This window comes from Podarcis tiliguerta (genome assembly GCF_965153285.1).
Source record: "Podarcis tiliguerta genome assembly, chromosome: 2".
In the NCBI taxonomy this organism is placed as follows: Eukaryota; Metazoa; Chordata; class Lepidosauria; order Squamata; family Lacertidae; genus Podarcis; species Podarcis tiliguerta.
In genome coordinates this window covers 16,724,109-16,736,584 of record NC_139535.1, presented here as the reverse complement: position 1 = coordinate 16,736,584, position 12,476 = coordinate 16,724,109, and the positions used below count along the sequence as shown (strand labels likewise).

The 12,476-nt window shown below is 45.2% G+C and overlaps 1 protein-coding gene across 6 annotated transcripts; it reads left to right on the top strand.

Moving 5' to 3' along the window:
* Positions 1-748: 748 nt before the first annotated feature.
* Positions 749-11,802, top strand: LOC310670411 (cholinesterase-like). Of its 6 annotated transcripts, none has more exons than XR_014507565.1 (5): positions 749-893; positions 1,561-3,064; positions 7,240-7,403; positions 8,495-8,552; positions 11,402-11,802. XR_014507565.1 is itself a non-coding variant. In XM_083425735.1 (5 exons), the coding sequence occupies exons 2-4, from the start codon at positions 1,569-1,571 to the stop codon at positions 8,500-8,502; spliced, it is 1,668 nt and encodes a 555-aa protein (XP_083281861.1). In that variant the 5' UTR covers positions 749-893; positions 1,561-1,568; the 3' UTR covers positions 8,503-8,548; positions 11,400-11,802. The 6 variants fall into 6 exon arrangements, 5 of the variants coding, with proteins under 5 accessions (XP_083281861.1, XP_083281859.1, XP_083281860.1 ...); XM_083425735.1 differs by having other exon boundaries at positions 8,495-8,548; positions 11,400-11,802; XM_083425733.1 differs by having other exon boundaries at positions 8,478-8,548; positions 11,400-11,802.
* The last annotated feature ends 674 nt before the right edge of the window (positions 11,803-12,476 follow it).

Here is a 12,476-nt window from a genome sequence, read left to right as displayed (position 1 = left end):
CTTAGGCACTCCCATCAAATCTGGCATGGTGCTCAGCAATCATCATCATCATCATCATCATCACCTTCACCCCTCTGGTAGGGTCCCCCTGCCATTCTGGTCAGTTCCAACACATAATAAAACATCAGAGGAATGGCTTATGAAACCGATGGACTATGTTGAAATGGCTAAATTAATTGCCAAACTAAGAAGGCATAATGACGAAATGTTTAAGGAAGAATGGAAGCCACTGATGGATTATCTGTCAAAGTGTCCCCCATACATGTAGTTGCGGGCAGGATTTGAAATATAAGCAGTTACTGGAAGATTTAATGATAGTGAAGTTTAGATAATAAATACATATGAATTGTAAAACAGCTAATAAAAAGTAGTAAAGTACAAACTTCAGGGAAGGAGGGGTGAATTTGCCAGACGGGAATATCTCCAGGCAGGACACACACACACTCTAAAACATCAAACATTAAAAACTTCCCAATACAGTCTTGCATCTTTGCACTTGTGTACAAAAGGATCTCATGCCTTGTGGCAGAGAACTCTTGCACACGAATTATTATTATTATTATTATTAATAATAATAATAATTTGTACACCACCCATCTGGCTGGGTTTCCCCAGCCACTCTGGGCGGCTTCCAACAAAGATTAAAAATACATTAAAATGTTACACATTAAAAACTTCCCTTTCGCAACCGCCCCACTTCATCTAGAACAACCCTTTTCCAACATTTCATTTGTTCTGTAGTCTCCTCCCACTCTGTGTACATAATGTGATGAATCACTGTTCTTGAAATCATTGCAACCAGTCTCTCAAATCCCTTTCCAGGGGAGCAAGGGAGACACCGAACACGTTGAGAACGATAAAAAAATAAAACCCACCAGGAAAAAGAGAGAGAGGTGAGTCTATACTGTCTTGGGCACACCTGCCTCAGGTGATGGGAGAAATCTCGCCAAGAGGATGTGGCACGGTTGGTCCATTTAGCTTAGTCTTGCCTAAGCTACATGGACAGGCAACAGCTGCCCAGGGGCTCTAACAGGAGTCCTTCCCAGGTCTACCTGAAGATGCTGGCGATTGAACCTTGGACCTCCTGCATGCAAGCAGATGCTCTTATCATTGAGCTACAGCCCTTCCCTTAGTGTGGGTGGCAAGGAGAGGAAGCAGGGTTGGGGAGAAATAAAAGGGGATTGCAGAAAGGGAGATGGAGAGACACCCTGCTTACTTTTGGCTCCAGCCCTGATCACTGCTGGTGGCCCCTGGAAGATTACCACTGAGGGATTGCGGCCCTCCAGAGGAAGAATAGGTTCCAGCTCCCCTGCTCTTAACTTTCAAGCTAGCTGTCCTTCAAAACCAAAACTAGGCTTTAAAATTAAAAAATCTACTTTGGCTATTCAGAGGTGTTATGGGAACCACAAGAAGGAAGAGTGCTGTTGTGCTCAGATCCTATTTTTGAGCTTCCCATGGGCATCCTGATCTAGATGGGCCAGCCGACTGATCCAACAGGACTCTCCTTCTGAAATATCGTGTTCTATGTATTCTGCAATTTCTGGGACGTTTCCCTTTCAGCTGCTGCAATGGCCCCCCATCTCCTTCCTTGGCTCTTGTGCCTCATCCTTTCGCTGGTGGAATCAAGCTCTGGCACTGAAGATGACTTGGTGGTGGTGACCAGCAGTGGCTCAGTCCGGGGGAAGCATCTCACGTCTGGCTCTGGCAACGTCACGGCCTTTTTAGGCATCCCCTATGCTGAGCCCCCGGTAGGCAAGCTGCGCTTCCAGAAGCCCGTTCCTCATCAGCCATGGAGCCAGGTCTTGGAGGCCACCAACTTCAGCAATTCCTGCCCCCAGATAGTTATTTCCGGCACTCCAGATGCCGAAACATGGACGGCCAACACGCCCCTCTCAGAGGACTGTCTCTACCTCAACGTCTGGGTGCCCCATCCTCGGCCCTCCAAGCCAGCCGCTGTCCTTGTCTGGATCTATGGCGGGGCCTATTTTGTTGGCACAAGCTCCCTAGTGATATACAATGCGGAATTCCTAGCTGCTGCGGAGAATGTCATTGTGGTCTCCATGAATTACCGCCTGGGGCCTCTAGGTTTCCTTTCGTTGCCACCAGCTGTCCCAGGGAACATGGGCCTGATGGACCAGCAACTAGCCATGTCTTGGGTGAAGCAAAATGCAGCTGCCTTCGGTGGAGACCCTACTCGGATAACCATTTTTGGCGTGAGTGCTGGGGGAGCCTCTGTTGCATTTCACCTCCTCTCACCAGGGAGCCAGCCTCTTTTCCATCGTGCTGTGCTAGAGAGTGGAGCTTCCGTCGCGGCCTGGGCTTGGCTGAATCCTGAGGAGGCCAGGAGAAGAAGTCAGAAGCTGGCCAAAGATATGGGCTGTGCTCAAGAAGAGGTCCCTGCTTTGGTGAGTTGCTTGCAGGGAAAGAACGCATCAGAGTTCCAAACCGCCCAGTTCCTTGTTGTGGACCCCACGGTGGTTCTGAATCCACCCTTTGCACCGACAACGGATGGGGAATTCCTCACCGATGAGCCGCGGAAGCTTCTAGAATCCAAGAACTTCACGGCTAAGCCTATCGTGATTGGTACCACCTCCGACGAAGGGTCTGTCTTTGTATTATATGCAAGACTTTTTTTGAACACGACCAAAGACTGCCTTTTGACCCGGGAGCAACTGATGAAGGGGCTGCAAATCACCGTCCGCAACGCAACCAGTGACTTCATCAAAGCTGCAGCTGAAAGATACAGTCAGGCAGAACCCGAAGGCCCAGCAAGGTACCGTTCAGCCATGGTGAAAGCCTGTGGCGATTACCTTTTCGTCTGCCCAGGCACGGATGTCGCCACAGCAGTGACAGAGGCTGGAAGCCCCGTGTACGTCTATACATTCCGCCACCGCAGCACTGGCTCTGTTTGGCCTGAATGGCTGGGGGCCAGCCACGGAGCTGAGGTCCCGTATGTCTTCGGAACTTTGACGCTGTTGAAAGGAACCAAGGAAAAGCACACAAAGGCAGAGTTGGAGCTTATCCCCCGTGTCATGCGGTACTGGGCGGAGTTTGCCCGAAGCGGGTAAGAGAACTTTTTGGTTTCTCCTTTCAGTCACCCTGGCCTCAACAGCACAAAGAGTCGCTTCTCTATGAGTACGAAGACTTAGCTTTGAGATTGAAAACATGAAACTTATGGGTAACCCACAACTTGTGCACATTCCATACCCTCCAGCATTTCTCCGATAAAAATAGGGGCTTCCTATTCCATAATAATAATGTATTATTATTTAGATCCCGCCCATCTGTCTGGGTTGCCCCAGACTCTCTGGCGGGCTTCCAACATACAGTGGTACCTCGGGTTAAGTACTTAATTCATTCCGGAGGTCCATTCTTAACCTGAAACTGTTCTTAACCTGAAGCACCACTTTAGCTAATGGGGCCTCCCACTGCCGCCACGCCGCTGGAGCATGATTTCTGTTCTCATCCTGAAGCAAAGTTCTTAACCCGAGGTAATATTTCTGAGTTAGCGGAGTCTGTAACCTGAAGCATATGTAACCTGAAGCGTATGTAACCCGAGCTACCACTGTATATAAAAAACGTAGTAAACCATTAAGCATCTAAAATCTTCCCTACGCAGGGCTGCCTTTAGATGTCTTCTAAAGGTTGTATAGTTCAGGGGTCAGCAACCTTTTTCAGCCATGGGCCGGTCCACCGTCCCTCAGACCTTGTGGGGGGCCGGACTATATTTTGAAGGGGGGAAATGAACAAATTCCTATGCCCCACAAATAACCCAGAGATGCATTTTAAATAAAAGGACACATTCTACTCATGTAAAAACACGCTGACTCCCAGACAGTTCGCAGGCCGGATTGAGAAAGCGATTGGGCCTCATCCAGCCTCAGATCCTTAGGTTGCCTACCCCTGGTATAGTTACTTATCTCCTTGGCTTGAGGGGGTCACATAACTCCACACCCTCCAAAATTTCTCCCATGAAAATAGGGACGTTGTAAGGAAAAGCAGGACATTCTGGGGTTACATCAGAAACCAGGACGGCTTCTGTAAATCCAGGATTCTCCCTGGAAAACAGGGACACTAATGCCAGAGAGTCTCACATTCAGCTTTACATTTTTGGCAAAAAAAACAACCCCAAATTAAAAGGGGGTGGAAAATGGGTGGGTGCCCAGGACAAAATGCTTTGTCAATCCTGCCTGTCACTGAACCCAATATGTTTTGGCTATGGTTTTGGCAATGGTAAGTTGAGGGTGGCCTGTATAAAAGCCAAGCTCAAACTAAGATTAGGAAGCATTTATGATATTCTCAGTGTTCAAAATGTTAGCTGATACAGTGGTGCCTCGCAAGATGAAATTAATTCGTTCTGCGAGTCTTTTCGTCTTGTGAATTTTTCGTCATGCGAAGCACGGCTATGCATTGATGGTTTCCCATAGGAATGCATTGACGGTTTTAAGAAAAAGGCGCAAGACGTTCTCGTCTTGCGAAGCAAGCCCATAGGGAAATTCGTCTTGCGAAGCAACTAAAAAAACAAAAAACTCTTTCGTCTTGCAAGTTTTTCGTCTTGCAAGGCATTTGTCTTGCGAGGTACCACTGTATCATAATTTGTGTTCATACTAATTATAAATAATGTCATTATCTCAACCTCTCCAGATCTAGCTTGCATTTCTCTATACAGTGGTACCTCAGGTTAAGTACTTAATTCGTTCCGGAGGTCCGTACTTAACCTGAAACTGTTCTTAACCTGAAGCACCACTTTAGCTAATGGGGCCTCCTGCTGCTGCTGCCGCCGGAGCACAATTTCTGTTCTCATCCTGAAGCAAAGTTCTGGGTTAGCGGAGGCTGTAACCTGAAGCGTATGTAACCTGAAGCGTATGTAACCCGAGGTACCACTGTACCAAGGTAGCTATTCTGCTTATTCTATAACCCCACACTTCTTTCTCCTGTGGGTTGAGGCAGGTGGTTGCCAATAGCTAATCACGATGAGCAGGCAAAACCGCCAAAAGCTGCTATGCACTGATAACACTGATTGCAAGAAGGGTTGTTTCTGCAAGTGCAGAGTTGCACAATTAACAGGCAGTGCATTGCGTTATTGTTGGGGATAGTGAGCAACCGATTAGTGTGAAAGCGGAGCGTTTCAAAATTTTGTACAAAGTACACGTGCACGCACATGCACACACACACACACACACGTTAGCTATAATGCAATTGCATTACAGTGGTACCTCAGTTTTCGAACAGCTTAGTTCACGAACAACATGGAATGCAAATGCTGCAAAACCGGAAGTAGGTGTTCCTGTTTTCGAACTTTTTTGGGGGAAGCCGAATGTGCTCTGTTTTGAGTCCCCCTGTGTTTCCTGTTGCGCTGCTAATTTGCGTCCCCCCATTGTAACTCAAGCCTTCTGTTTCCAATTGTTAAACGGTGTTTCCATGCGCTGCTCTGGTTCACCAGAAGCGGCTTAGTCATGCTGGCCACATGACCTGGAAGCTGTACGCTGGCTCCCTTGGCCAATAAAGCGAGATGAGCGCCGCAACCCCAGTCATCCATGACTGGACCTAATGGTCAGGGGTCCCTTTACCTTTTTTACATTGTTTATTACTTTCATCTTATGGATCAATAGTGTCGTAAAATAGTAAAATTCATGTTAAATTGCTGTTTTAGGGATTGTTTTTAAAAGTCTGGAACAGATTAATCTGTTTTGCCTTACTTTCTATTGGAAAACACGTCTTGGTTTAGGAACGTTTTGGTTTGGGAACCAACTTCCAGAACGGATTAAGTTTGAGAACCAAGGTACCAAGGTACCACTGTATAGTTTTGAGATCTGGTTTTCACAAATCTGGAAATTAATATTTTAATGGACAAGATGACAACTCGTGTACGAGAGAGTCAAACGGACAAGAAAATCACTACTTCTCAATCTACCAGTTTTATTACATACGTGACATCGACAGAACGTAGTTACAGGCCTCCAAAACCACATGGCGATTGGTGGGAACTTTGCTTAACTGAAATGACTAAAAAGCTAAATGTAATTAAATGGACATTTGGTGCTTTGCAGGGGCGGGGGTGGTAAAATCAACTGTATGAACCACTGTTTATGACTGCAAATAAAGAAAAACAATGAGGGGGGAATGCATGCAAGTCCATGAAATAAGACTGCAATAAAGAAAATGCACCTTGAAAGAAAGAAAAATAGTATATGTTACATTATAGTAATTCTGGGGGCGCTGGTGGCACTGTGGGTTAAACCACAGAGCCTAGGGCTTGCCGATCGGAAGGTCGGCGATTCGAATCCCCGTGACGCGATGAGCTCCCGTTGCTCGGTCCCAGCTACTACAAACCTAGCAGTTCGAAAACACAAAGTGCAAGTAGATAAATAGGTACAGCTCTGGCGGGAAGGTAAACAGTGTTTCTGTGTGCTGCTCTGGTTCGCCAGAAGCGGCTTAGTCATGGTGGCCACATGACCCGGAAGCTATACACCGGCTCCCTCGGCCAATAAAGCGAGATGAGCGCCGCAACCCCAGAGTCGGCCACGACTGGACCTAGTGGTCAGGGGTCCCCTTTACCCTTTACCTATAGTAATTCAACAAATTTAATTACTGCCTGGTTAGTCTAAAATAATTTTTTTAAAAAGGAGATTGGATTAACAGTATCAGAAATAGTACTCCCATCTAGTATCAAAAATAGCCAATATTTTGGACTTTCTGAAATATTAGGAATGCCGTCCCATCTTGAGTTTCACAGCATACTCTTTGCATATACCAGATTTCTCAGAAAGTGCACAAATCTGTCTCTTATTATGGAATCACAGATCCATTGGTCTGTGCGGTCTGTAAAAAGGAAACGGTTGCTCTTTTAACTGGAAATCTTCTTTCTTCCTCCTCTACATGCTTTTGTGAAATCACAGCCTCGTTAGTCTTTGGCTCAATGAGCTCTAACCCAAGTTTAGAATATATAGCTGACGATGATGAAAATGGGAGGCATGTTATCCCTCCCAAAAAAAGGGGCAACATTACACTAGCTTAATTATGAACACGAGTCAAGTATTTCACTGATACTCAACATGGTTGTTTCGGAAACTCTGTCAGATGGGCAGGGTACAAGTAATAAATTATATTATTATTATTATTATTATTATTAGCACTCCACACATGTCTAACACTGTTTTAAGAAAGCAGAGTGGTGTATCATGTGCCTCACACAGGACCAGTGCTATTTGAACAATGATTTATTTGCTTCCCACTCAGCAACCCGACTCCTTCCGATGTCAACGAAACAAAATGGCCCGTCTACGACCCGGCACAGCAGAACTTCTTTGTCCTCAGCACGGACCCACCCCGTGTGATGGAGCCATCGCCGGCTCAGCAGTGCAGTTTTTGGAAAACACTCCCATCAGGGGCATCAAAGCCAGGTAAGTGGAAAGGGGGAACAGGCAGGGCCAAATGCTTTCCTTGCAATGGTCACCTGTCATGGATTCTTTGGCTGAGATTCCTGCATTGCAGAGGGTTGGACTGGATGACCCTCAGATCCCTTCCAACTCTGTGATAGTAATAAATGTCCCCCACCACCATTCAGGCATGGCTTTTTCCAGTTAAAACACAATGATCTGGGTTTTACATGAACAAATTTCTCACTCGCGCACATATTCGCTTGGGGAGCTCATTCTCACCTCAGATATCTCTCGAAGGTCTTTTGTTTATGCTGCAGGCTTATTCAATTGCTTGCCGTCGTTTTTATATTTATTTTGCATTGCTTTATGTGCATTTTATTGTATTTCATCATCATCAACATCATCATTTATACCCCACCCATCTGGCTGGGTTTCCCCAGCCACTCTGGGTGTCTTCCAACAAAATATTAAAAATAGGATAAAACGTCAGACATTAAAAACTTCCCTAAACAGGGCTGCCTTCAGAAGTCTTCTAAAAGTCAGAGAGTTGTTTATTTCCTTGACATCTGATGGGCGGACGTTCCACAGGCTGGGCGCCACTACCGAGAAGGCCCTCTGCCTGGTTCCCTGTAACCTCACTTCTCGCAGTGAGGGAACCGCCAGAAGGCCCTCAGAGCTGAACCTCACTGTCTGAACTCATATGGGTGAGTGAAATCTAAATATTTTTGTAAATAAAATTAAAAATAGATCAGAAGCTCAGTGTGGTGGTGGTAGCCCAGGAGAAGGGAAATTCTCTGAGGCAGCCCTAAGTGTGTTTGCATCTGGCACCTTCATTGCCTAGTTTTTTGTCATGTGCTGAAGACATAACTTTTTATGCTGGTCTTAGACACCTGGGAGATATATTCTTATGTCCTTATTTTTAGCATCCACCATATACTTACGACTTTAATGGTTGAAAGCATTTTTATATTTCATTGCTGTAACCCACCCTGGGATCTTACAGGGAAGGGTTGGTAAGAAATCAAAATACTACTACTAATAATAATAATAAGTTCATTTCCTCCTTCATTTGCCATTAAAAAAAAATCCAAGAAGATGTCTTATCCACACAGGAATATGAAAGGAAGGAGGAGCTGTGAATTAAGAGAAAGGCTTTTTTTTCACAGGTAAGTATCAGTAAGGATGGAGAGAAAGAAAAGATTTGGTTGGGAGTTGGGAGAAAGTAGTCCAATGGGACCAGTATAATTTTTTTGGTGGAATACAATTTTCTCCAGCCAAAATTAAGCATTTAAAAGATCCATTTGATAAGATTTGATTGGGGAGCAATTTAAGCATCTGCTCCTGGAAATAAAGGTAAAGGTACCCCTGCCCGTACGGGCCAGTCTTGCCAGACTCTAGGGTTGTGCGCCCATCTCACTCAAAGAGGCCAAGGGCCAGCGCTGTCCGAAGACACTTCCGGGTCACGTGGCCAGCGTGACATCGCTGCTCTGGCGAGCCAGAGCCGCACACGGAAACGCCGTTTACCTTCCCGCTAGTAAGCAGTCCCTATTTATCTACTTGCACCCGGGAGTGCTTTCGAACTGCTAGGTTGGCAGGTGCTGGGACCGAACAGCGGGAGCGCACCCCGCCGCGGGGATTCGAACCGCCGACCTTTCGATCGGCAAGCCCTAGGCACTGAGGCTTTAACCCACAGCGCCACCCGCGTCCCACAAATAATGGAATCCTGGAAATAATGGGGATTATCCTGGAAATAATGGGGATTAAAATCCTGGAAATAATGGGGATTAAAAAGTGGTTAATTTGGGTTGGATTGTGGTTTATGGATTGTGGTTTATTGTGGTTTACTTCAGTTTATGCCACTACACTGTCCCATTTGATTCAAGGGACTCAATACTATTTTTACATTGGCAGTTAGTTCAGAAGAGAAGACCTGTTGAAATGAATGGAAATTACTAACTTAGGTTCCTTAAACTTCAACGGGCCTACCCTGAGGAAGACTTGGTTGAATACAACTAAGTCAACATAACAGCGCCTACACCCTCCCAGTCCTTACGGAAGATGGGTTACTGCGCCACTATCACCTAGGCACCCCTTGGAGGCGACAGGCAGGTTATAAATGTGAAATAATCACAATACATTGTGAACTCAAATAGGAGTGTAGCGCAAAGGAGAACATTTTTCCTCCATAATTCTTTTTTTATATATGTGGAGAAATCGTCATTTTCTTGACTGAAAATATTTGGACCCTCTCAGTCACCAGGAGTTCCTCTTTTCAAACATTATAAAAATATGAAATCGTTGATATGAAACGCACCAACATTTAAACCTAGGATGGAGAACATGTGACCTGTTACTCCCAGTGAGCATAGTCAATAGTTAGGATTGACTCTAGTTCAGCAACATCTGGAGGGCCACATGTTCCCCACCCCTGATTTAGGCCCCATCTGTGGTCTAAGCCACTGAGCTTAGGGCTTGCCGATCGGAAGGTCGGCGGTTCAAATACCCGCAACGGGGTGAGCTCCTGTTGTTCGGTCCCAGCTCTTGCCAACCTAGCAGTTCTAAAGCACGTCAAAGTGCAAGTAGATAAATAGGTACCACTCCAGCGGGAAGGTAAATGGCGTATCCGTGCGCTGCTCTCGTTTCGCCAGAAGTGGCTTAGTCATGCTGACCACATGACCTGGAAAAACTCTGTGGACAAACATCGTCTCCATCAGCCAGTAAAGCGAGATGAGCGCCGCAACCCCAGAGTCGTTCGCGACTGGACTTAACTGTCAGCGCTCCTTTACCTTTACACAAGACGTGTAATGCAGTATCTGATACCACTTCAAACAGCCATGCCCCCCCCCCAAAGAATCCTGGGCGATGTAGTTTGCTAAGGACATTGAGAGTTATTAAGAGACCTCTATTCCCCTCTCAGAGCTACACTTCCCAGAGTTCCCTGGGAAGGGAGCAGGATTGTTAAATGACTTTGAGAAGTGTAGCCCTGTGAGGGAATATGGGGTCTCCTCTCACAACCCATAACAGACGGCATTTCCCAGGATTCTCTGTATATCCATGACTTTATAAAGTGGTACGATCCTGCTTTCAATGTATATTGCAGATGAGGCCTTATGCAGATAAAAGAGTCGGCAGTTTGGTTGAGGAACAAAACTTAGGAAAATATCCCATTGATAGCTAAAGGGGAGGAGAAACCCACTTTTCCAGTTGTTCATGTAAAATCTCCAAGGCCAAGGGAACTGGCAACTATAAACAAGGGAGAGAGTTCTAGACATGAGGCACCCTGACTAAAAAGGCACTGTCTCTTGTTGGCTTGCAACCCACCTTCCAAGGTAGGGACATTGAATGGAGCCTCTGAAGAAGGCTTTAACAACTGGGCAGGTACGTATGGAAGCAGGCTGTCAGGAACCCAGTTCCAAGCTGTTTCAGCCAGGGGTAGAAAACCTATGGCCCTCCAGATGTTGCTAAATTACAGGTCCCATAAACTCTGACCATTGGCCATGTTGGCTGAGGCTCATGGGAGGTTTTTTGTTGTTTTTTTAAAATAATGTTTATTTCATTTTTCACAAATACACAGAAAATTGAAAAAGACAAAATACAATGGAATAAAAAACAAAAAAATTAAAAAGTACATAGAAAACCTCCCCCCCACCCCACCAACAAAAAACAACAACAAGCAAAGACATTCAAAAAGGAAAATACTTCCATTTTTCAAAATTCCATCCTTCAGTAACTTATTTCCTCGACCTCCTCCCACCTCGCTTTTTGTATTCCAATTATTAATTAAATCAGCAACCCGGAAGTCGGGGAGTTTTGTAGTCCAATAACCTCAGGAGAGCCACAGGTTCTCAACCACTGGTTGGCAGGGTCAGAACAAAACCAGTACACCCTCAGAAATGTCATTACCTGCACATGTGGTTTTGGGGAAGGTCTTCCAGGACACCCATTCACAACCACACTGAGCTATCCTCCACCAGTAAAAACAGCTCCCGCTAACACCAAATGCTTTGTGTCCCGCAGAGATGTCTGAAAAGATGCAGAAGAACCTATTATGTGGAATTATAAAGCTTCGTTTCCGCAGAAAGGGCTTGCTACTGCCTTGCAAAGACCTGCCTGAAAGCCAAGGTTGACTCTCCAAGGGCCGCAACTCTTCGAGATGAAGCAGAATTATAGTGATAATTGATACCTCTGTTTTCTTTTTGTGAACTACTAGGCATCCCCAAACTCAGACCCTCCAGATGTTTTGGGACTACAACTCCCATCATCCCTAGCTAACAGGACCAGTAGTCAGGGATTATGGGAATTGTAGTCCAAAAACATCTGGAGGGCCGAGTTTGTGGGTACCTGACTTAGAGGCTTGCTTGCTTTTTTTACAGTCAAGTGGGATATAACTTTTATGCAATAAATAAATCTTTGGAAAGCATTTTCCCAGCTTCGTATCCTTGCCTCTGCATTACAGCAACAAAGGTCAGCAATATAAATTGAAATTTTGTATGGAAATGGGTGTGAAAAGTTTAGCTTTAGTGGGGATATTCACATTCTGCACAAAGGCCAAAGTTCAGAACCTCATATAGAGTTCGAGCTCAACAACACCTGGAGGGCCATACAGTCCCCTTTCCACATTTATAATTACATTTTTACCAGCTAGATTTATTATTACATTTATATCCCGTTTTCTGCCAAAAATTTCAAAGTGATGTGCATGGTTCTCCCCTTCCGCATATTTTCCCCTTAACAACCCTGTGAGGCTGAGAAGTATTGACTGGCCCAAGGTCACTCAGTAAGCTTTATGGCTGAGTGGGGTCTTGAACTCTGGCCTACTGGGTCTTGGATTGCATTAAATGCAGCCAGTACAAGCATGGTATGTGTCAGTTATTTGGTTATCATAAAAGAAGAATTCATTGGATCCCTAAAAGAGAGCCCCAGCAGAAGTTTCGAAACACAAAACATGCAGCAAAGAAAAGTGTGGGAATATGGGCTACTAAATATCCTGGTTTTTTTTTATATATATAAATGATTTTTATTAATTTACAACAAAACAAAACAAAACAAAACATACATTAATTTCACATTTCAATTTCCAAATCTTTCTTTTTG